Consider the following 25439-nt stretch of genomic DNA (forward strand, 5'->3'; position numbering starts at 1 on the left):
ATCACTGCCGGAGCCCTGCAGCCACTACCACAGGGCTCTGGCAGCAGGGCTCGGGAGGCAATTTAAAAGGCCCGGGGCTCCAGCCGCTGCAGGGAGCCCCAGGCCCTTTAAATCGCCAGCCTGGGGAAGCCGGTCCAGTCTGGCATCGCGTACCGGCTCTTGCCGGTACATTGTACCGGCTTACTTTCACCTCTGAGTATACTGTGCTTTATGGGCAATTTTACGGGATTTTCAAGGGTAATTTTGACTATATGCGATTTTTGCCTTACACTTTGACTTTAGAACCTAACCCCCGTGTAAGATGCGACTCCACTGTATGTATTTGCCATGTGAAACATCTAGTTATAGCCTCATTTTTGTAAATTGGCTAAGAGCTAGTAAAAAATATGGCATATTCCTTTTATAGCATAACTGAATGATTCCATGTTATAAAGATGTGTTTTATGGTAAATTCTGTACTTCTGATGTATAATCTTTTCTGTTTAAGGAATTGACAAATGAGGCTACTTAATGGATTACCGGAATTCAGCCTGTTTGGTTTATGTACGAAGAGAGAAGAATCCAGTTATCTCCCAATATGATGGCATTGTTTGTATGATTAGTTAATTTATAAACCCATCTGTTGTCTGACCTAGAGAGACATCCAAGACGATGGATTTCTAACCTGAAATAAGGAAACTAAGCTTCCCCCACCCCCTCCCCACAATTATGCCTGTCTTTTCTCCTCCCTGATTTCCCCCACACACACCTTTTAAGTAGCCTTTCAGGGTCCATAGGCTCTAACTTTGTTTGAGGACGTGCCATAAATAGAAGTTGTAGCCTTTCTAATTGTTGGTACTTTATTATAATGCACTATAGTAAGTCATAAAACAGTAAAATTATTTCCCAGCTACTGTGAATTACCATAGTTATATTTCTGTGGTTTCTAAAAGCATTTTTGGTTCAGTGGCCATTGGATTGAAACATCTCTATTGATATAGGGTTTTTTTTGTTTGTTTGTTTTTTTAACACTAACTCAGTGTATAATCCGTACCGGACACTTTAATATCTGCTGGTAATGTCGGCAGACTCTTCTTAAATATTGCTCAAAACATTAAATGAGGTTTGTTTTATTGTCTATTGCATACATTCATGGGATGATCATTGATAAGAACTATTTAAGACACTAAATCCTGTCTCTTTTGGAAGGGGGTAGGCAAAATCAACTTTTTTGTAAAGGCCATTTTTGTACGTTTGCATTGTTTTGAAAGCTAGATTTTACACAGGCACACTGTCCATGGGGGAGCCTGGTAGTCCTTAACAGCCAGTAGCCCTTACAGTTCAAAGGATCTATTGACCCTTGTTGTCCAGTGCTGCATTTGGTCTTTTCTCATCCCGGTTTAGGATACTACATGATGCACAAAACTTTAGAAAGATGCAGCTATTGCTGTTTACAAAACAGGATCCACTCTAAATAAGTTGTTCTCCCTCATCACTTTCTGTTCTTGATCACATGTAGTGTATCTTAAGGACCAAAAGCTGCTTCTGAATTTGCATCACCATGTTTTTACTTCACAGTGAGCTTGTTTTGTGTCTTGAATTGTGGTGATTGCAAGCCCAAATCAAAGCTTTGGGATACACAAACTTGAGTATCCAAAACTAGGCACTTAAGGTCTAAGCCACAAATTTAGAAATTGCTTTCAGTCCACTTAAAAGTTTAGACCCTGTATATCTGAACAAATAGTCATCTAATATGATTATAGGTTCTTCTCACTTTTCCTGTTTGCATAGTGACAATCTGACAGTAGCAACATAAATTATTTAAAAGTTTATTTGGTAGGGCAGAGAAAATGATTCTGCAGTTTCTACATAGGCAAAATGATACTAATGTTACAGTGACACTGAGGAGGAGGGTCAGTGTGGGAACTCTCCTGTCATTTATTTTGAATGTTTCTCATAGATGCACTAGGAGCTAAAGGGAATGCTTTTGTGTTCAAAAGATCTCTCCTGGTCTGCTTTATGCAAAAGCAGTCATTCTTTAATAAAGCTTTATTTCTCCCATAAACTGTAAAGGAGGAGCTAGTAGAGAATATGAAGTATTGGAGCTGCATAAAAGTTCAGGTCTGAACATGTATTTAATATAAACTGCCTTTTTATTATCAAGTGCAATGAAGTCTGAAAACATCTGCTTTTTAAATGTTCACTGAGGAATATATTTTCCCATTGGTGCTTATATAACTGATATTCATGGGAGTCTGATGCATTGGTGGAAATATATAACCTCCCTTCATACCCATAATCTATTCACTCAGTCCTTATGTCACTTGAATGTACTTTGTCCACACTAACTTCTGTAAATACCTAGTCTTTGAATATGTGTAGCAATGAAGGTTTCTGGTTTTCAGTATGTATTCAGATGTATCTGTAGAAGTATACTGAAGGAGTGTCATCAGTAAATAATAATAAAACAACAAAGCTCCTCAGCTTTACACAATTCTTAATCTTCATACCGGTTGTGACTTCCTCTCTTCAACCTCACATCTATACTACAGGGACTACATTGGCATAGCGACGGTGTAGTTATGCCATCTTAATTCTGTGCTGTGGCCGCAGCCTGCTCCAGTAAAAGTTTTTCCATTGGTATAGGAGCAGCACCTTGCCAGGTGATGGTATCTTGGTTGACGGAAGCATGCTTTTGTTGACCTAGCTGCATCTACACAGGGAGTTAGGTCGGCATGGCTACATTGCTTTTGGGAGGTGAGTTTTTCACGTCCTTGAGCAATGCAGCTATGTTGAGCTAACCACCAGTGTAGGCCAGACAAACACCAGGAACCAATGTCGTGCTAATAGCCCTTGGAGGAGGACACTGATAAAGGGTGGTGCATACCCTAGAAAATGGGGTTTCTGGATAGTTATTTGCCAAAATTACTTCCCAAGTGGTTATTTTCTCCAGATTAATGCTGAAACAGGAAACCTGTAATAAGTAATGAACCGGAAATCATTAATTTCATTGTGTTGCCTTTTACACTGGTGTATCTGTCTTTTGCAAACAGTATTGATTCTGCTGGTTTTCTGACAAATCAAACCTGTTGTGAGATGATGCTGTTCCAATTGCAGTTTGTGAGTAAATGACTGTAACTTATTTTTTGTGAGATTCAAATTACTGTTGCAGATATTTTTTTTAAAACTGTTCAACACCATTGTTAATTTTCTACCAAAATAGCTTATATTAACTGTAAATAACTTGAAAACCTCTTCAAATAAATTGTGTGAATAGAAGTTGACTCTTTTTTTCTATGTTGCCAGATTTATAAATTCTTACTCGAGAAACACATTGACATTGAAATACCATGAATAAATTGGCTTAAAAATTTCTCAGTTCTTGCTTGCAGATACGTATTTGCAGAGGAAAACATGAATGAAAACTTAACATGCAGTATACCATATGTACAGTGTATTCCTATCTAAATCACCCCCCATTTATTCAGCTCTAGATAAAATCTTATTTTCCAAAGTTCGGTTAATTGGTTTTGCCGCTTGCTCTCACTTGGGCTGATCGGTGGCATTTTCAGTTGTAAGGATCAGATTTGAAAGTGCTTTGATATTTTTCTGTTTCTGGGTTATTGAAGGAAATAAGACTATTGTACGTTGAGGAGCCATGGCGGGGGGGAGAGGCGGGGACGGACCAGTAAAACAATGAAAGGACTATGGTTTGAGGATATTGTCGAAGGGTAGATCAATAGGTGGGTGCAGCTGCATGGTGCTAAAAATCTAGCTGTTTTAGAGAGAGAGGTTACCTATGTGTGATGACTCTTATTCTCTGAGTGTACATTGTCTCCAAAGGCACACTATGGGTATATGGCTACTACATACTTTACTTCAGTGTAAATTGCTGTCATCTGTCTGGTTATGGGTCTGAGTAGTAACTGGTGTATAGGGGGTGCATGCAAGTCTCTTGCCATTACATTCAGACCCCCATCTATATCACAAATCCATGTCTGGGAATTGCTGCAAAATCCATCTTTCACACACAATTGTGCCTAGAATACCAACTTCCATTCAATTAAAAACAATTTTTAAAAGCCTTTATGGCCGTGAGTCTGTAGAACATTGGCTCTGTTCTGCATCAAAATGGGTGAATTGTCTTTAGGTTTCAAACTTAACAAAAATGAATGACCACTTCACTGCTGATCATTTTAGCAGAAACTTCCAGCAGATGGGCTTACTCCACGATATCAAGCTGTTTTCCATTCCTCTGCAGGTATCCAACGCCCCAGTGGCCTCTGCTTAACAGCCAAGATTCCAGCTGTGCCCCAGAGAGCTGGCATTAGGAAATACACAAATCACTAGTATATCAAAACCTAAAAATAGTGATGCTAGCACAAAATCGAACTTGATATAACAATAAATATGCCTCCTGTACTGACTTGTTCAGAACGCCGTCTGCTGGAGCAAGGTGCTGTAAAATTCACATATTTAAAGTTAGGCTTCCAAATAAAGAGACCCTGCTTTGCAGGGGCACTGCAAATTTTGGACTAGATTTTTTTTTTCAACACCCAAATCTACAAATTTTGGCCATAGTCCTTCTGCCTAGAAAATAATGAATCTGTTTCTCATTGAGAAACAAACATGCTATGAGATTTAATAAATTCAGGGTGATCGTTTTCCTTTTTTATTCAGTACCAAAGGAACATGTTTAGCCCAGTGATGCCCAAACTTTTCTTGTTGTGCCCACCCCTTGCCAGTAATGGAATCTGTCTGTGTGCCCCCCTCCCACCCTCAGTTGGCTCAGCAGAGGAGCTTGCGCTGAGGGCTGAGCTGAGGGCAGAACTGGGGATGGTGGAGAGTAGGGCTAGAGGCAGAGCTGGCCTGGGAGCAGAGAGGGAGTGAGGGCAGTGCTGGGCTGGGGGTGGAGTGGAGCTGTGGTTGGGGCCAGAGCAGAGCTGGGGGCAGAGTGGGACTGGGTGGTGCTTCTGCCCTGCTGCGTGGCCCCTAGATGTTCCTCTGGGCCCTCACAGTTTGGGGGCCACTGATTTAGTCTGATGGAAATGCAAATCACACTGGGGCAAAGGGCCGGCAAATTGCTAGCAGCCCTGCTGACTACAGAAAAATTGGAAAATTTTGCTAGCAGAACTACGGAATAGGACACTTCTCCACGTGGTCCTGAGGGAACAACCAGTGAATTTTGTCAATAGTCAAGTCTTGCACACCTCAGAATATGGGAGTGATCCTAACTGTATGAAAAGTTCTGTGGAGGGGATTAATTTACCCACAGTAACTTAATGGATCTTGAAGATGACGCAGCCCTATCTTTGATGTGAAGAGATTAAAGCAACTATTAAAATGCTAAATATAGGTTAAATCCTCTGGGAGGATAGCCTGCATGCTGTTTCACAAAGCTGCTTCTGATAAGATAGCTTATTCTGCAGTCATTTATGCAGAGAAAATGCCTATTGACTTCAGTAGAAGTTTGCCTGCATTGTGTACTGCAGGTTGCGCCAGGTAGTATTAGAGGCTGAGGAAAAGAAAACATTAGTTCAGTGGTTTGTAGAAAGCAGTTGGCCCTTCCATGGCAGCTTTCATCCAAGGATCTCAAAATATTTTTATTGCCATTTTATTATTTGCCTTTTTTAAAAGGGATTTTGATGTTTAGCTGTTGACAAGGAGTTAACTAGTCAGTTGTTGGTTAGGAATTGCCATACGGGATCAGACTCGTGATCCACCTAGTCCAGGGGTTTCCAAACTTGGTTCACAGCTTCTTCAGGGTAAACCCTGCAGCTCCCAGTGGCCATGGTTCGCCGTTCCCAGCCACTGGGAACCGTGAGCAGACGTACCTGCGGACGTTCCGGTAAACAAAGCGTCTCGCGGCCCACCCAGGGTTTACCCTGAACAAGCCACAAACCAAGTTTGGGAACCCCTGACCTAGTCCGATAGCCTGTCTCCCACAATGGCCAGGATCACCCATCTCAGAGAGAGGCTCAAAGAATCCAGCTGTAGGCAGATGTGGGATAATCTGCTCCCCATGAAGGCCTCATCCTAATTGTTTTAAGGCCTGAAGCATGAGTCTTTATCTCTAGCAAAAGTTTAACAAGACTATCCAGAGTATGTGGCTAACTTATGAAACATCCAATCCCTTTTTGAATCTTGCTAAGTCTTGGCCTAAGTGACATCCTGGGATAGTGAGCGCCAGAGTCTGATTCCATGTTGTGTGAAAAAGTGCTTCCTTTTATAAGTCTCTAGAATTTGCCATCTTTCAACTTCATGGACTGTCTTTGTTCTTGTGTTATGAGACGGGGAGAACAAAAGTTCTCCGTCTTTCTCAGTACTATTCGAATGTTTTTAATAAATTTTTACCATGTCCCCTCTCATCTCCTCTCTAAGGTAAACAGTCCAAACTTTTGCAGTCTCTCACTATATGATTTTTTCCCATATGCCTAATCATTTTTGTCATCCTTTTCTGAACACCGCTTTAATTCCACACTATCCTTTTTGAGATGGGATGGCCAGTATTCTATATGAGGGTGTGTTATGAACTGAGGGTAATGGTATGTTTTCAATATTAATCCCAACCCTGTGGGTATGTCTGTGGTCTCCAAAAGTTGACCTAGTATTAAATAATCTTTTTTAATAACGTGTGTCATCAGAAACTGTAAAACACTTTACATACTTAAGCCCCTTAAATTAATAAATTATGACAGATCATTATAAAAAATTATTCCATGTTAGTGTTGAGTGGTTTGTTTGGAAGGCTGATCTAATAAGTTTCATTTATCTTTCCCCATATGCTTACAGGTCAAATAGAATGCAAGTGCGGGCTTGTCAACACCCTAAATTGGTTTGAAATCAGTTACGTTAGTACAATGCCCTCTAATGTGGACACAGTTATATCGGTGTAAAGGTGCCTTGTACTTGTGTAGCTTATTCCGATAAATTTAGGGGAATTCTGTTCCCTTAGCTGTGTGCATTAATACAGTCATTACTTATGTGACCATATATTTTTTTCCCCACATGACCTCTGTCTTGACTAGTGCGTAGGCTGGATGATGATCACTTAAGTAGCTGTTCCATATTTTAGTTTTAAACTCATTGCTCAATGAATGGCCTATGATTTAGTGCACACTGCTCAGTCTACATGTTTCCTCTTCCTGGCCTGCCTCATATCTCCTTTTCATCACAGTCCAGTGGATTCCTCTTCTGTGCTGCGTGGGTGCAAGCAGGGGGTCATTGAAAGCACATGGGGTGGGGAGGAGAGACTCAGTGCTCTCTGTTCTATTGCCCAATCCCACACTAGCCTGCAGCAGCCACTAGTGGGGAAGTCCATGCTCCAGTCCTGGGCTGTAGGGAGCATGCTCATTTGCTCTGGGGGGATGGCACATATATAGTCTGGCCAACACTAGCATCTATCAGAGGCTTGAGTATGCACAGTGACGACAGAATCTTCAGAGATATTAATGGCTAAGCTAAGCGTCTACTGAGCATGTGCCAACTCTGATTTATTTATTTTTAAGGGGCTTATATCTTGGCTACATTTGTGCACATTTTCACAAAAATAGCAAAATGCACATCCTTGACCTAAAGTTCATCTCTGCCAAGTTTCAAGTCCCTACTTGGAAACGGGGGGATGCTAGTTTCTCAAAGAAAGGGTTGCTAGCATTTTTTTTTTAAATGGGAAACATATTTTCCCCTGGCCTTAGTCTCAGAAACAGTTGAATCATTTTGGCTAAAAGTTTCCAAAACAAATTTAGCCTGAGCAAGAAAACCAACATAGAAAACATCACCTCAAATGGTTCAAGTTGGTAAAATTATAAGCAACATAAAACAGGGTCTTACAATGGAAAGTGTCATACAACCTTAATTATGCAGTGCACCTGTCCAGCCTATAATAAATTAATCATCTAGTTCTATTCACAGTGGCGGTAGGGGGATAGGATAGTAAGATATGGTCCTCAAGCAGTTGGACACTTGAATTGGCAGTGAGTTGTGTGACAGTTACAGTTTTTGAGTGTGTGGGTGTAATCCTTTGCTGTTTAATGGACATTACAGCTCATATCAGTAAAGGGAATTGTGTGTATATATAGTAGATATGAATAAAAGAGGCTGCGTTTATGGTCACTTACTTCTTTCCTAACAACAAGATAACCTCCACTTAGTAGCCAGACCTCTTGCTGGTTTCCAGTCCATCTCCTGTTACTACAGGATTATCTCTCTTTCTTCCAGCCCCATTTGTTACACGCAATCCATTTTCTGCATTTCTACCAGGTGTGAATATTAACTCGAGAAGTAGGATTCATTACAGCTTTATTTCAACTCCTGTGTTTAAACAGAAACCCTGTTGCAGACTATACAAGTGAAATTTCAGGAATATGCCAGCTGAGCAGTGTAAGAGGCTCACAGCTGTGCCAGTGCACTTTAGGAATGTCCTGTTGGAAAGAAAAGGAATTCTGATAGAGTACTAGTGTTCCTTGCAAGGCACTCTAAAATTACATCTCACCAAGCACAACACCGGCTTCCCTAGGCCTACAGCATCCCAAACCATTCTCCTATATCTCAGCCTCAATTACTCACAAAATCCCTCCCCAAACCCAGGATGAGTTTCAATGTGAGATCCTCTGAGAACCTTAGAAGCACATTAGTACTAAATTAGCCAAAGCAAGGGACTCAGGTAGGTTAGTCATGCCCTTGGAGACCTAAAATCACCTACAGACTAGGAAACTAAGGCACAGAGTTCGTGGCCCAAGCTTGCTCAGCCTCACATAATTTCCCAGGCTCAGTGCTGTCAGGGCATGGTTCTGAGTCTGCCTAGCTGAGCTGAAGTGCTGGGTGCCTGTCTCTTAGGGTTAGGGTGACCAGTTGTCCCGATTTTATAGGGACAGTCCCGATATTTGGGGCTTTTTCTTATATAGGCTCCTATTACCTCCCACTCTCTATCCCAATTTTTCACACTTGCTGTCTGGTCACGCTACTTAGGGTCTGCCCATTCTTGGCCCTCATGGCCCACTCATATCTCTTTGAGCCAATATTATGCCATCCTCAGTTCCCCATGGTGGTTACAATACTGTGTGCTTGTGGTACGGGCCAAGCATGCCTGCTCTTGGTTCCCAGCCTACACCCTGCCTGCTCTTACTATCCTATGTGTTTCTGCCATTCACCAAGCCTTCCTGTTCTTAGCTCCTGGCCCCTGTTGTTGCCTATGTCTACACTGCAAAGAAACGCTTGTGGCAGCCACTCTGAGTCTGGGACTACAGACCTGGTTGCTCTATGGTGCTAAAAATAGCCATAACAATGCTCCTGCTTGTGCTCTAAAATCCAGCGAGGGGGTTGGGTTTCAGAGCCCGTGCTTCAGCCCAAGTAGGAACATCTACCCAGCTATTTTCGGTGCCATAGTATGAACCATATGAGCCCAAGTCTGCAGACCTGGGCTCTGAGATTGCTGCTATAGACTATTGCAGTGTAGACATACCTGGTGATGTGTCGATGGCATATTCTGAGCTTGCCTCATCTCGGCCCTTACAATTTGCCTGTATCATGCATGAAGCTGTCCTCAGTCCCTACTGTGTATCAGCCCTGGCATGCTTGGGGTTTGCACTAAGCCTGTCCATTTGCAGCTCCACCCCCCGCTAATAGATTTGTGTGAATATGCCTTTGCAGCCAACAAGTTCATAATCAGCTGCACACCCAAGTCTAGCACAGTCTGTAGTATAGGCCACACTGTTCTCCATGCCCAGTCTCACTCTGTGTCTGTGGCATGTAGCAAGCATGCCTATTCTTGGGTGCCTGCTCTGGTCCCAGCTCCCTGGTCCTGTGATATGCCCCACACCTGCCTGTTTTTCACTCTCCATCTTATAGCTCTGGGTGACCAGGTTGTGCACCTACCCAGCCCATTCTCAGCTACATGTCTCAGTCTCAGCATGGACCAAACCAAGCTGCTCTTAGCTGACAGCCCCAGTTGAAACTGTGCACCTCTGGCATGCAGCAAGTATGTCCATTCCTAGATGCCACACCCAAACCTCATCACTGTGTTTGGGCCATGCATTGAGCCTGCCTGTTCTCACCTCCCTGCCCCAGTCTTAGAGCTCTGTGCCTGCACGGTGTGGCTGCACATTGTCTGTTCTCTGCTTCCATGCTCGGTACAGTGCTGTGTGCCTGTGACATTCACTGGGCCTGTGCAGTGTCAGTTTCCCTGCCCAGTCTCAACAATGTGGGTCTGTGGCCTACACTGAGCCTGCCTCATCTCAGCCAGGACTGGTTATCAGCACCATGCACTGAGCTTTCACCTCAGCTTCCCAGTGTATATCAGCATTGAGTGTCTGGGGTGTGCACTGAACCTGCCCATTCTCAGCTACACGGGCCAGTCCCAACAGGATGTGTCTACAGCGAGGACCAAGTCCATCCATTCTCATTGTGGATGGGTCTCTGAAAACATCTGCTCAGTGTGCAGTGGCAGTCAAAAAAGCTAACAATGTTAGGAACCATTAGGAAAGGGACAGACACGATCATGCCACCATATAAATCCATGGTAGGCCCACACCTTGAATACTGGGTTCAGTTTTGGTTGCACTCTCTCAGAAAAGATATATTAGAGTTGGAAAATGTACAGAGTCACCCAACAAAAATGATTACGGATATGGAACAGCTTCTATTTGAGGAGAGATTAAAAAGCTGGGACTTTCATTTTAGAAAAGAGATGACTCAAGGGGGATATGATAGAGGTCTTGAAAATCATGACGGGTGTAGGGGAAGTGTTATTTATCCCTTTATGTAACACAGGAACCAGGGGAGTCACCCGATGAAATTACTAGCAGGTTTAAAACAAACCTAAGGAATCATTTATTCACACAGCACACAGTCAACCTGTGGAACTCATTGCTAGGGGATGTTGTGAAGGCCAAAAGTATAACTGGATTAAAAAAAGAATAAGACAAGTCTGTGGAGAAGAGATCCATCAATGACTATAAACCAAGATGGTCAGGGACACAGCTGCATGCTCTGAGTGTCCCTAAACTGCTGACTGCCAGGGCCTGGAAGATGGTATGGATCACTCAATCATTGCCTTGTTCTATTCTTTCCCTCTGAAACACCTGACATTGGCCACTGTCAGAAGACAGGTTACTGGGCTAGATGGACCACTGGACTGACTCATTATGGCCATTCTTATGCATCCCACTCATAATTTTGTGCATCTGTAGCATGCAGGAAACCTGCCCAAACCCATGAACTACCGCTGTATGGCTGTGATACATACCGAGCCTACCCATTCCCATTACTGAGTGTTCGTGCCATGCACTAAGCCAGCCAATTGTCTACTCAGGACTGTATGTCTATAACATATAATGATCACACTAGTTCTCTGCTCCCCATTTTGCTCTCAGCACTTGCTTTCTATGGTATGACCTGAGCCTGTTCTGCCCACCTGTGCTCAGTGCTCTATGCCCATGCACAGAGTATGTCAGTGGCACAGGACAAGCCCATCAGTCCTAAGCAGCCATTCCCAGTTGTAATGTGGTGTGCCCGTGGCATGCCACACATCTGCACAGTCTCAGTTCCCCATCCCGTTACTGAGCCAGCCCATTCTCGACTCTGTCCCATCACTACACTGTATCCTGACCACCCCATCTCCCACAACCTTGGTGACTGCCTGACCCACTGGGCTATGGGGAAAAGGTTGACGCTACTAGCCTGTTGCAAGAAAGGGCTGACCAGGCTTACGTGCCTAACTTCAGGCATGGGCTTCAAGTGGAGTTAGGGGTGTAACTCCCTGTGCCAGGCAAGGCTGGGGCAGAGGGAGTTAAAAAAAAATCATGGTGGTGAGTCTCAGAGGCCAGGGCAACTGACTAGTGCTCCGGGGGGGGGGGGGGGGGCTAAAGAGAGCAGTCCAGACTTTTGGGCCTGGGGGGTCTATGCCCACCACCCCCTTGCAGGGATTCAGAGCCCAGGCTCTAGCTTAAACTTGATGCTGCAGGTCTTTTGTAAACCTCTCCTGTGTGCCGCCAGGCCTGAGCATGCCCATTCTCAGCTCCCCATCACTGCATGTCTGTGCCATGCTCCAAGCCAGGCCATTACCACCAGCCCAGCTCAGAGTTGTGTCTATGGGCATGGTCCCCAAACTGTTCAGGGGTGCGCCCCCCCCACACACACACACACAATCTCTGACCACAACCCTCCCCCCCCCCAGCTGAGAGAACGGTCACGCGGACGGGGTAAAGGTGCCTAGGCTGGGGCCACAGCTGGGACCAGGAGTGGAGCTGGTTGACCCTCCCTGCTCCCTGTGGGGTTTGTCTGGGCCCCAGCCATGCCCCCCCACCCCCCACCCCCACCCCAATGGTCCACCACACCCTCCACACCCCCCGGTCTACAGCACATAGTGACCATACCAGGTCTCTGTGCCCCATTTCAGTCTCAGCACTTGCTGGCTGTATTATGAACTGAGCCTGTCTGTTCTCAGCTACATGACCAAGCCTAAACTGTGTGTGGGTGTGAGATGGAGCAAACAAACCTGGTCTCAGCACCCTATTCTGGCCTCACTACAAGGTGCCTGTGATGTACACCACTTCTGCCTAGCTGTGCCAGGCACCAAGCCAGCCCATTCTCAGCTACACAGCCTAGTCGCAGCATGGGCTGTCTGCGGCACAGACCAAACCAACCTGTTTTCAGCTCCTGCCCACTATCGACTCCAGTTGTAAGGTGGGGGGGCAGGGGTTAGTGCTGTGCGCTTATAGCAGGGGTCGCAACCTTTCAGAAGTGGGGTGCCAAGTCTTCATTTATTCACTCTAATTTAAGGTTTCGCGTGCCAGTAATACAGTTTAACGTTTTTAGAAGGTCTCTTTCTATAAGTCTATAATATATAACTAAACTATTGTTGTATGGCAAGTAAATAAGGTTTTTTTAAATGTTTACAAAGCTTCATTTAAAATTAAATTAAAATGCAGAGCCCCCCGGACTGGTGGCCAGGACCCGGGCAGTGTGAGTGCCACTGAAAATCAGCTCACTTGGCACCCGTGCCATAGGTTGCCTACCCCTGGCTTATAGCATACCCTGACCACACCTGTTCTCTCAACCCCTTTTTTTTCAGTCTGAGCACTTGCTCTCTGTGCCAGGCATTGAGAGTTTCTGTTCTAATCTCCCCACCCACAAGCTGTTTACGTGACTGTGCTATGGTATTTGGTGACTAGTATGCGCTGAGCTTGCTGGTTTTCAGGGTCCCTCCATAGGCTCCGGGTTATGTTCCTGTGCCATGCTCTCCCTCAGCGCCTTGCCCCAACCTTAGCGCTTTGTGGCTGTTTGCTGTGTGTTTGCGCAGCGCTCACTCTGCACACAGTGCTGTGTCCCTGTGACATGCACATGCTCATCTCCCCACCTCAACAGCCAAACTCTGTGTGTGTGTGTGTGTGCGCGTGCGCGCGTCATACGCTGAGCCTGCCTTATCTGAGCACTGATCTGCTGCAGTCTCAGATGGCACTTTAGCCCGTACCAAGCATGCACTGAAGTGTCCATTTCATGGCAGAGTAGGACTGGAAGGATCCTCAAGTCATCTAGTCCAGGCGCCTGCACTCAAGGCATGACTAACTAGACCATTCTTGACATGTGTTTGTCTAACCTGCACTGGAAAAAAACCTTCAATGACAGAGAGGCCACAACCTCCCTAGGCAATTTCTTGACTCCCTTATGTGTATCAACAGTATGGCCCTGTGGCATGCACCAAGCCTGGTCTTTATCAGGTCTTCTTCTCCAGATAATAGTTCTGGATGAGCATGTCGTGCACCTAGCCAGCCTCAGTGCCTGCCCCAGCTGTAGCATGGACCAAATAACCCCCTGTCTTCGTTCCCAGCCTCAGTCATAGTGCTGTGTGTATGTAACATACAGAGCTATGATTGAAGCTGGGAACAATGTCTAACAACACATGCCCATTCTCAGCTCCCCTCTACCCAGGCAGCAGTTCCTGGGTGCTGTGATATGCACCAAGCCTGTCAGTTCTCAGGTCCCCAACCCGATCCCATTACTGAGTACCTGAATCAGTCTGTGCTCAACTCCTCATCCTTTTTCCATACAACTAGGCACTGTGCTGTGTGTGCCCATACCATGCACCAACCATGCCTGTTATCAGCTCCCCATTTCAGTCTAGCACTTGCTTTCCATGGTATGAACAGAGTCTGTCTGTGCTCAGCTCCCCTGGCCACACTCAGTTTAGTTTACTTGTATCATGCACTCAGATGGCCTGGTTTTAGCGCCTCCTGTGCATCTATCGGCACTAAGTGATTGTGGCATGCACTGAATGTGTCCATTCTGAGCATCCCACCCAGCTAATAGCTCTGTGTGCCAAGGCCAGGCACCAAGCCAGCTCAGTCAGCACTGTGCATCTGTGGTATGGAGCAAAGAAACCTCAGCTCCCAACCCTAGCTGTAACTCTGCATGCTTCTGGAATACAGCAAGCCTGCGCATTCTTATCTTCTGTTCACAGCCCTCATGCTGTGTGCCTGTGATATACCACAAGTCTGCCTGTGCTCAGCTCCCCCGAACCTCTGATCCCATTACTGAGTGCCTGTCCCATTCCCTGTGCAGTGCTGTGTACATATGGCATATGCCTGTTTTTTAAATCTTAATAGTTGCTTTTTGTGCCGTGCATCAAGCTTGCCTGTGCGCATTTCCCCACCCCAGTCTGTTTACTGTGTGTCTGTGCCGTGCACTGAGCCAGCCTGGTCAGAACTCCCTGCCCAAGTCTCACAGCTCTGCCTGCCTGGCCGGCTCTCCTCTCCCAGGCTGTGGGTACTGTTCTGTGTGCCTGTGTTATGTGCCAATCCAGCCTGTTCTGCACTCACAACTCTCGCCTTGCAATGTGTGATTATACCAGGGACTAGCCTGCCCCTTCTCAGCTCCGCACACTGGGCTTAATGCTGTGTGTCTGTGGCATGCATTTCCTGTTTTTAACACTCCACCCTGGACTTAGCTTTGTGTGCCTGCACCATGCCAGTCTCAGTTAATCCACAATCCTGGCACTGTGTGCCTTTGGCACGTAGCATGTTTGCCTGGTCTCAATCCGTCACCCTAGTCTCACAGCTGCATGCCCTTGCCATCCACCAAGCTTGCCAGTTATCTTCCTGCAATGCTACTTGTCCGTGGCAGTCACTGAGCAAGTCTGCTTACAGCTCCACACCCTAGTCTCTACATCTGGGGTCTTTAACATGCACTTGGCTCCTCGTTCTTAACTTTCTCCCTTGTCCCAGCATTGTGTGCCTTAGACGTGCACTGCCTGTGTCAGCTCCCCATTTCTGAGGGGTGTGTTAGTGGCATTCACCAGCCCTGCCCAGTTTCACTTCCCTCCACTGCTCTCTATGCTGTGTGCATGTGGCAAGTACCAAGCATGTTTGTTCTCAGCTCCCCAACCCAGTCATAGCTCTGGGTGCCTGAACTATGTGCTGAATCTGCTGTTCTCAGCTTCTCACCGTATGGCATGCTCTAAGTATATCTCCCAACAACCGTCTCAGTGCAGTGAGCGTGTAGCTTACACTGTCCATGCTAGTTCTCAGCTACCAGCTCTCCAGGCCCATCACAGTGTGGCGTGTCTAAGGCCTGGACCATGCCTGCCCATTATCAGAACATGTTTAATGGTACTGCAGTCAGGCCCGACCCGCTAACGCCTCTAAATATAAATGGAGCCAACAAAATCGTCATTTTAATATAATCCCTTTTTGATGGGGTTAAATATTTAAAACATAACAGAAAATTAAATTACTTTAACTTAGTCACTTAAAAAACCCCAACAAGTTTACAGGGTCCCTCTAAAAACTGTTTTAGTTGGGTGCATTGATTGATAAGACTTGATGTGCTCTCTTGCTTCCTTTTTGAGTCATCAATCTCTATTTCCCTTTCCTAAACAAAGTTCATCACAGCCTGTTCACTGGAACCACACATGGTTGAAGGTTTTTCCGAAGAACAGTGCAACAAAACAGATTTGTCTCCACTATCATTTCTCTATCCAAGCAGATGTTAAGGAAATGCAGTTCTGGTTGTAAAAACAAAACTCTTATTTGATCAGCTGGGTAGCTAGATACTGCCGGCCCAATTCATGGAGTTTGCTTTATTTGAGTAAACAGTGCTTTGTACTAAGAAGCCATTGGCACAGATGTGATATTTATGTTCGTTTTTAACAAACCCAACTTTGCTTTGCCGCTGGATGACGTCTTTCACCATTTACTAATACAGCCTGAATTAGCATTAAGAAAATGTCACAAGCAAATTGTAAATGATCGCATAGTTTATAGGGCAGTCGCAGTACGAAATGCTCCTAGGTGGCTATGCAAGTTCTGCTTTTAATCTGGGGCTTTGATTGATTAAGTATAAAAAGCATAAATTATATTTTCTGAGAAAAAGAGCAGAGAATTGTTTTCGTTTTCTTAATCACCTTTTTTTTTTGCCTTAGCTCAAAAATTACCAGCTGTTTTTAATTAAAAACAAGACACTTGTTGACTTCACTCATTTTTCATGGAAGCTACATTCACTTATAATTAAGTGCTCAACTCACAGCACTGTAACGTGAAGGCCTGCGTGTAGCCACATAACAAGTCATGCATGGATAGCAGACTGCCTACGTTTCAAAATGTCCTCCCTCATGTTCCACATAAACAGGGAAGGCAGTTCACTCCCTGCCACCTCTTTTGAAATTACAAAGAGTAGTGTAGCCACCTATCCACTAGGAACTGAAAGAGCCCCCGTAACTCATTGCCTACAGGCCAGCACCATTAAAGGGAAGTTGCCTTTAGCCACCAGAGCCAGATTTGACTCAGTAATCCAGTAACTGGAAGTTCTGGATTCCACTGCCAGTCAAGAAGCTGTCCAGGCTCCTGTTTGTTTGCAAGTCTTCAGGATCCTGAATGTGCACACCTATGTCAAGTTCAGGCTCTCTTTGCAGAGCTAATAGGAGTTTTGGTGACTCAAGGAAAGCAAGCTTAACTTTTAATGAACACATGGGTTTTTTTAGGGTGAATCACCCTTTGCAACAGTCCAGCACCAAGCTTATACGGTATTGCCATGACTGAGAATTCAAAAAAACATGAGTCATGTCCCTCCAAAAACTGAGATTGGCTTAAAAATCATGATGTTTAAAAATAACAATCAACAATGGATTCTTTCTATTACTTGCCTTCTGGTTTTTGAGCTTTTAGGGGTTCATATTTTCAAGCTTTTGTCTGCAACTGCATGAGCTATAAAGATATTAAAAAAAAAAACGAGCTACTCATATAATCACATAACTCCAGGAGCTTGAGTTTTAAGAAAAACAACAAATATTGCAAGAGTCATGATAAAATCTCGAGAGTCAGCAACACTGGCTATGCACCAATTAAATCATACCTATGGCCTCAAAACAAGGCTTAAGTGGGACATAAGCAATGCACGGTCCTTGTGTTGGACCTTTGTACAAGGGCAAATGTCACCTTTAATTATTCTGAAATAGTTATTATTTTAGGTCACCTCTGAAAGGGATCCCACTCAGGGTTGGGGGAATAAGGGAAGGCAGGGTTTTATGACATATGCCAATGGAGTGTGTCTACATATGAGTGATACTTATGTGCCCCCTCCATCACCTTAGTATTTGAACACCTCACAATTAACGTATTTATCCTCACAACATCCCTGTGAGGTAGAGAAGTGCTATTACCCCCATTTTACAGATAGAGAACTGAGGCACAGAGAGGCTAAAGCCCAGATCCACAGAGGTATTTAGGCTCCTAACTTCCATGGAAGTTAGATGCCTTTGAGGATCTAGGCCTTAATGACTTGCTCAAGGTCACAGAGGAAAAGAATAGCGATTTGAACACAGGTCTTCCAACTCCACGGCTAGAGTGTACAGCAGGATACTACATTTAGCAGACTGACCAGTTGTCGGGTTGTAGTCTTTGCCTTGAAAAAGCACGATGCTCAGGAACAAGTCCTGCTCAGCCATTTGTGGCACATCATCCTTCCCTAGGTGTCACTTAAAACTCGTGAAAGCTCATGACAAAAATAAATAAAAACAATTTAAAAATCTAGAGTACTGTGATTGCATCTATTTATCAAGTTTACCAAGTAATTGTGTAAAGCAACTCAGTTTAAAGCACTGCACAAGTTTTAATTAAAATTCACATCTATATAAAACAAGGAATTCATAGAGTCTTATAATTATACCTTGACAGAAGGATTTTAATGGAAAATGCCAATGTTTAACTTGCATTAATTATGTAATGCAACTCAGTATGATTTTCCCTATGGCTTTACTGATGGAGCGGGAGTGAGAAAAACCTGAGGGAAAAAAATGGCCACAGCAGAAATGTCTCTGCATAGGAGAGGGCATTATTCACAGGGGCTGCAAAAGCTCACTTGGACTGCGGAGAGCAAAGGTGCATAGTGAAACTTAAACATATAAAGCACCATACTAAGCACTGGGAGAGGGAGACAAGTGAGAAGTCACGGTGAAGTCAGAAGAAGCCACAGTGGGTGCTCTGTATAGGGAGTGGGGGCAGTCATGGGCTGGGGGAGAGGGGAGGTTGGAGTGTCACTATCAGGGATAGGAGTTGGGTGGGAAAGGAGGGAAGCTATTGAAATTTGGCAGGGAGGGGCAGCTGGCTCCAGGTTGGGAAGCCAGTGGTGACAGTTCATATCTTTCTCCTGGGCTTGCTATACCCAGCCCTGTTCTGATCACCCTGGTTCCTACCTGGTCTCTGGCCCAACCTCAGGTGCTGTGACAGCCCTCTGAGCCCTGCTCTGGCCTCTACTCCCAGCAGCCACGGAGCCCCAACTGGCCTAACCATGTGAAATACCTCATTTAAGAATGACTGACAGGGGTGGAATTAATGTAGATCCAGGGCCGGTGCAACCATTTAGGCGACCTAGGCGGTCGCCTAGGGCACTGGGATTTGGGGGGGGCGCCATTTTCTTCGGCAGTGACTGCGGCGGCCGGATCTTCAGCCGCCCCAGTCATCGCCAGCATTTAGGTGGAGGGAGCTGGGGCAGGGGAGCGCGGGGCGGGCCGCCTGCAGCAAGTAAGGGGGGGGGCGGCACGCAGGGGAACTCCCCGCCCCAGCTCACCCCTGCCCCTCCTCCTCCCCGAGCACACCGTGGCTGCTTCACTTCTCCCGCCTCCCAGGCTTGCTGCGCCAATCAGCTTAGGCGCCGCAAGCCTGGGAGGTGGGAGAAGTGAAGCAGCCACGGCGTGCTCGGGGTGCTCGTGCTCGTAGCAGGGGTGAGCTGGGGTGGGGGGGTGCTTCAGGGCGGAGGGTGGGGAGCTGCCGCAAGGGGGGTGCCTCAGGGCACGGGCGCAGGAGAGGTGCAAGGTGGAAGTTTCGCCTTGGGCGCAAAACATCCTTGCACCAGCCCTGTGTAGATCAGCCCCCACAGTATTTCCAGGCGGGAGGGTGCTAGCTCCTACAGTCCCCTGGTTCTGCTGCTCAGTCACTTCAAAACATTTCATTGATTAATAAAATATATTCACTTAATTTTCTGCAGGTGAAAGGTAATATGTTCTCAATGGTAAGAAGCACCTAGGTAAAATTAGGGGCTTGCTGTCAGCCCAGAGCTTTCTTCACTTCCACATTCCAAACATCTAAGACAGTGGTTCTTAACCTGGGGAGCATGCACCCCCCCCCAGGGGGTGCAAGATGCCCTTTCTGGGGGTGCAAGACATACCAGATTTTTTTAGAAGGTAAATCATTGAAAACACAAATTAAGCACAGGCACGTAAGTACAACTACTTTGTTTCATCAAACCTGTGTATTTATTAACGTTATACATTTTTTAACGATTACTGTAATATATATCTAGGTTTAAGGGGTGAGAGAACATATTTTGAGAACCAAAAGGCTGCAGTAAAGGTTAAGAACCACTGACCTAAGAAGACCTCCCTCCCCTTTGCAACTTTGTCACAGCAAGTTTCTTACCCCATTTCCCACATTTTAACCTTGCCAGCTCCACATGATAGCTGTCCATTTGGATCAGACAGGATGTCCTTTGAAGCTTGGCAGTACCATTCCTTACTCTGCCAAAGGAGTCACTGTTGGATAACGTTAGGCATTTCTTCTCCTCAGCACTCCCTGGTATTACCACCATTCCCTCTGTGACGTTACACTCCATATGCTTTATGGAAATATATGTATGAATATGACATAACTGGAATATGCTTTATGCTAAGTGCCCCTTGTATGGAGCCATTAGAAAGCTTGTAATCAGGGCCGGCTCCAGACCCCAGCGCGACAAGCACGCGTGTGGGACGGCACTTGCCAGCAGGGGCAGCAGATTGGGCCAGCGGACCTGCCGCAGTCACGCCTGCGGGAGGTCCACTGGAGCCCCGGGACGACCGGACCTGCCGCAGGCATGACTGCGGAGGGGGCGCTCCTCCCGCGGCTCCAGTGGACCTCCCGCAGGCACGACTGCGGCAGCTCAACCGCAGCCGCCGGACCAGCGAACCGCCCGCAGCTGCGGGAGGTCCAGCCGAGCCGCGCGACTAGCGGACCCTCACCAGTCAAGCCCGCAGGTCCGCTGCTCCCGGGGCTCCGGGGTGCCTCCTGCGCATGACTGCTTGGGGCAGCGGAATATGTAGAGCCGGCCCTGCTTGTAATCTACGAAGTGTGTTCATCCTACTTGTTTGTATTTATTATTTCTATATCTGGAGTTAGGAGAATAAGATATAAACTTGTATCACTGATGTAAATGGCCTCAGTTACTTGAAAGCCTTCCTGTGTATGTGTGGGCCAGCCCATGGGGAATGGAGACCGGGGTGTGTCTTACAGTGACATGCGACCATGTCACCTGATAATGAAATCCATCTTAAATCTGGTACTTTTCCATTTAGAAGGATGGGGTGGGGCCCAAGGGAGACAAAAGATTCCCCCCTTGTGCCAAAGCTGTAAAAGGGGGTGGAGCAGGAGAGAGGGGCAGCCAGTCATGAGAAAACTAAAAGTGCTCTACTGTATTTTGTTCTACCTTACTTTGAAAAGGGAGCAGATCAAAGTGCATGGGACAACTTTCAGTGCATGACAGCAGGCGCCACATGGACACCTAGCCTGCCGCAGCCTGGTAGCAACTGGAGACGCCCCAAACTGAAGTTCAGAAACTGCCGAGCACTCACCCGCGGGGAGGGGGAGACGCCCCCTTTGAAGCAGTTTAAATTGGGCACCCAAAAAAGGGAAGCACCCAACATTGCTAATCGCTTTTGAAAATCGTGGCCAGCACCTAGGGGAGGTCGAGCTCAGCGCTAGTGTAGCCACATTCGTACCCCCACCCCATGGTATCACTAGCACTCCAAGAGTGTGTGGTTTAAAAAACCCTTACAAGCGTGTCTAAAATAACCCCAACAAAACAAACCAGCCACACCCGGAAATCGGCCAGCTCCGGGCAGGGGGCTCCCCTTGCTTAAAACACCCTCCCCCTCCCCTTCAGCGCAACAGCGGGGCAGCCGCAGTCCTGGCCGTGCCCGTGGCCTGGGGGGGCTGCTGCAGCCACGGCCGCCGGCCCGAGGCAAGTCCCAGCCTGCTCCGTCCTTTAGCACCAGCGGCGGCTGGCAACGCCGGGCACTGCCTTGGGGGCGCAGCCGGGGCACGGGGCGCGCCCTGCGGCTGCTGCCGGCGTCCCACGGCGGGTTCGCGGGCCGGGCGGAGCCGCCGCGGGCGTCAGGCACCAGCGCGTCTTCTCGCTGCAGGTAGGTGCGGGGATGCGCCGCCTCGGCCTGGCCTGTGTGTGGGGCCGGAAGCGGGCGGGGGCTCGAGCAGGCGCCACCCCGCGCCCGGGGAGCCGGGCTGCTCGCTCCGGGGCGGGCTGGAGGCGGGGGTGCAGCGCCGGGCTTTGCACAGACTCCCCGGGTCACAGTCACAGACTAGCCGCGAGGTGGCGCCTGGGGCTGCGCGTCGCTCCTTGTTGGGAAAGCGGCCTGCAGGGGAGGCGCTGGGCGGGGCGGGTGTAATTGTAAAATCTGGTTTGTCTAGAATCGCCCCCCTCTGAGAGTGTGGGGGGGACTGGCCTTTATTGCGAAGAGCCGGCCGGCTCCTGCTGCCGGGCCAGGACTCCCCCACACGAACATGGGACCGGCCAGCTAGCCCAGGGTCCTGTGGGCCAACAGTGGCCAATGCCGGGCGCCCCAGATGGAATGAACAGAACAGACGAGCAGCGGCTCAGGGACACCCTGACCATCTTGGCTAAGCTTAAGATCTTATCATGGTCACTTTGTTTAATAAAAGTCACAGCCAGGGCCCAGGCAACAAACACAAATGGACAGAAGCCCTGACTTGTTACTAACTTTTACTAAAAATAATGGTGACAAAATGGGGTTCAGCCATGAGGGGGGGGGTCCAATACTCGCCACCACTATGGCTGGGAGCTGCTGGGTCCCTCTGTCATCAGTGGTAGCTGGGAGCTCCAGGGTTGCCCAGCTGCCCATGATGGCTCAGAGCAGCGGGGCCCCGGCTTGGCACTCCAGGGCTGGCAGTGGCAGCTGACCCCTACTGTTCCTGGCAGCTCGGAGCTGCAAGTTCCCCCTGTAATGGCTGGGAGCTGCTGGGCCCCTGCAGCCCATGGCGGCTCAGAGCTCCAGGGGCCCCGCTGGCTGACAGCCACCCTGGGGCTGAAGTGGAAAATGTCACAGAGGCCATGGAAAGGCCAGCCACCTCTGCCATAGTTTTCCCCTTTCCCTTGGACACACCACAGGGCACTCCGCAGACTGGAGACCTGTGTGTGTGGGAAGGGAAAAGATTGCCCCCACCTCCCACTCACTATCTCTGTAGAGCTCAGCATTCGAAATTGCAGCATACAGGAGCTGGAGATATTTGCAAAGTGCCAACTAATTTGGGGTGCCTCCATTTTTGTGTGGCCAATTTAAGAAACCAAGAAACCTAGCCCAAAACAGAGGCACCCAGAATGAGTGCACGCTTTTTCAAATAGTGGCCCACACTTCGCCACTATTTCCCATTTCGCCCACCTTGGCCCAAGCTGCTCTGTCACCCCTGGGCCCACATGGTATTTTTCTTTGTGGCCTTATGCAGCGAGTCTACTTTCTTCCAAATCAACCAACCTGTTGCAGAAGTCAGAACAGAGGCTAAGCAATTTATTTTTAAAGGTGACTTGTCCAAGGTTAACCTTACACAGAATGTTGAGGAAGGTTCTGTCCAGCTAAGGCTCATTTTTCTTATACCACCGGCAGGCCTCTTCTTCTGCCAGTTACTGGAGAGGATGGTGGAAGGAGGCTTCGATCCCCCATTATTACCAGCTGCTTAGTCTTGTACAGTACATACAAAATATGAGCAATCCATGTCCTGAAGATCTTACAATCTAAGGCTCTGGTTCTGCAAATAAAGTTACACACGTGCCTACATGTTTGCAAAATTGGGACATGCGGGAGAAACACAGTGAAGACGGTACACCCCGGGGAAATGCAAAGGGGAAGAGGGTGTTTTGTGCGCTTCATCAGTGATTCCAAATGGTGGACATCTCTCCACTTTCCTAATCACTCTTACCCGGAAGAATTAATCTTCAATTATACGGGCCCACTGTCAGGGTTGCCAATTCTTGTGATTTTAACACAAGTGTCACAATATTTCATGTTCTTCTTAAAGCCCAGCTCCTGGCATCAAATGACTATATGAGAATGTGATTATGTGCTTGCCCTTTTTTTCAAGTGAGTTTGTAGTTCTCATGATTGTGGAGAAAAGCTTGAAAATGTTAATCCGAAAGCCTCAATAACCAGAAGGCAAATAACAAGAATGTCAAGTCTATAATTTTTTCAAATCTCATTATTTGAAAACTCATCTTATGATTTTGGAGGGACTGAAGCATGGTTTTTGAACACTTAGGGTTGGTAATGCTGCATCCTTCTTCTCCCTCACTAGACTTTGGAAAAACTTTTTGCTAGGGAAGTCTGCTGTGTTCTACTGATGTCATCTTTTCTGGAGTAAATGCATATTTTTCCCCCTTGATACAAAGTAGCATGAGGACTAAAAATTTGTACTTTAACTTATTTACATTTTCATTACATTCCCTCGTGAAGTGGTACAGGAGCAACTTCTCCCTTCAATTGTAATGTGTTAAACAGATGATCTTTCAGCCTGTTATCTTCTTCACCCACTTCCTCTCCATATCTATCTTTATTTAAAAGATATTTGCAGCTTTCTGGAATTTGCTTTTTGTCATGAGTGATTATATTCTCTCAATTTTGGTCCTTTAATATATTTTGGGCGGGGGGGGGGGAGGAGGGAGAAGGAGAAAGGATTGTGTGTGTGTTTTTTAAGCATGCAAGAGGTTTGCAAACTCATCTAAAAGCAAAATTTTACTGTGTGGATAAATATATTAATTACTGTAGTCTCCGGACCTGCAGGATTTACTATTTATGGAAAATGAGTGGTAGTTTGTGCATTAACCAGTATGTCCCAACAGCTTCAGACAGATTCTAGCTAGACTTTTTGTTTAATTGCACAGTGATTTAAATTTAAAATCACGTTAGCAGCTCCTGTTGGCCATGGGGTAGCTAATGAGCACTGTTTATGTAAAGTACCCAAAGGCAGCACAAAACAGATAAGTAACTGCTGGCAAGGGACAATTTTGATGAGATTATTGCTATTCTAAGCCACGATTAGACATTTAAAATAATCCAGTGGCATTTACTAAGCTCTTCCAGTAAAATGTTCACAAGAGGCTTGATCCAAAGCCACTGAAGTCAATGGGAGTTTTCTTTTTAACTTCTGTGGGCTTTGGATCAGGACCTATTAGCACATTTAACAGGAAATCTGCTGTTCCTGGAAAGTAAGGTCTTTGGGAGAGGGAATCACATGCAGGAGCAGGAGATACAGGAGAATGTGGTGTGTCTCAGCATTGTTTAGTTGGAATTGGACTGAATTTAAAGAGAAGATTTGCAAAATGTTTGCCAAGAACATGGACTAGGATTAGAGGAAAAGGGATATGAACTGCCCTTGAGTAGAAGGAGCATTTTGCCAGTGACCTACCCCTGGAAGAGAGCTAAAACAATGTAGGTAGAAGGTAGGGTGACCAGATGTCCCAGTTTTATAAGGACAGTCCTGATTTTTAGGTCTTCTTCTTATATAGGCTCCTATTACCCCCCCACCCCCTGTCCCAGTTTTTCACATTTGCTGTCTGGTCACCCTAGTAGAAGGGGAGAAAATGGTTGAACAGCTTATTTAATGCAGAAAAAGAAAAGTCAGTGTAATGCCCTTGCCCTGGGGACAACCCCTCTGAATTTCTGACCAGGGCTGGATCAACAAAGAGGAGAATGTTCCCAGAGAGGTGAACACAGTTCATGCTGGGAGAAGACTTTGGGAGTGCTGCATGAATGCTCAGTTCATTAACCCTTATGGCTGGTTTATAGCACTTAGTTCTGTGCCTCACTCTCAGATCTCGGGGCCTTAGTGTGACGAGCTCACAAGTGACCGGGAACAAAGCTGTCAGCATCGAAGATGCTGCGATCCAGAGGAGCTGCTAACTAACTGCTGGGACTG

At 46.6% G+C, this 25439-nt stretch overlaps 1 protein-coding gene and 1 long non-coding RNA gene across 3 annotated transcripts in view; one reads left to right on the forward strand and one right to left on the reverse strand.

The window, feature by feature from the left end:
* GK (glycerol kinase) overlaps positions 1-3258 on the forward strand; it is a 42859-nt gene extending 39601 nt beyond the window's left edge. For both annotated transcript variants that reach the window (XM_039534348.1, XM_039534352.1), the window contains one exon: positions 488-3258. In XM_039534348.1, coding sequence (XP_039390282.1) covers positions 488-501 — 14 coding nt within the window. In that variant the 3' untranslated portion in view covers positions 502-3258. The remainder of the gene's footprint in view (positions 1-487) is intronic.
* LOC120403384 overlaps positions 1-25439 on the reverse strand; it is a 47345-nt gene that overhangs the window by 6106 nt on the left and 15800 nt on the right. The gene's annotated exons all lie outside the window — the stretch shown is intronic.

The sequence above is a fragment of the Mauremys reevesii genome, linkage group 1 (genome assembly GCF_016161935.1).
Source record: "Mauremys reevesii isolate NIE-2019 linkage group 1, ASM1616193v1, whole genome shotgun sequence".
Taxonomy (NCBI): Eukaryota; Metazoa; Chordata; order Testudines; family Geoemydidae; genus Mauremys; species Mauremys reevesii.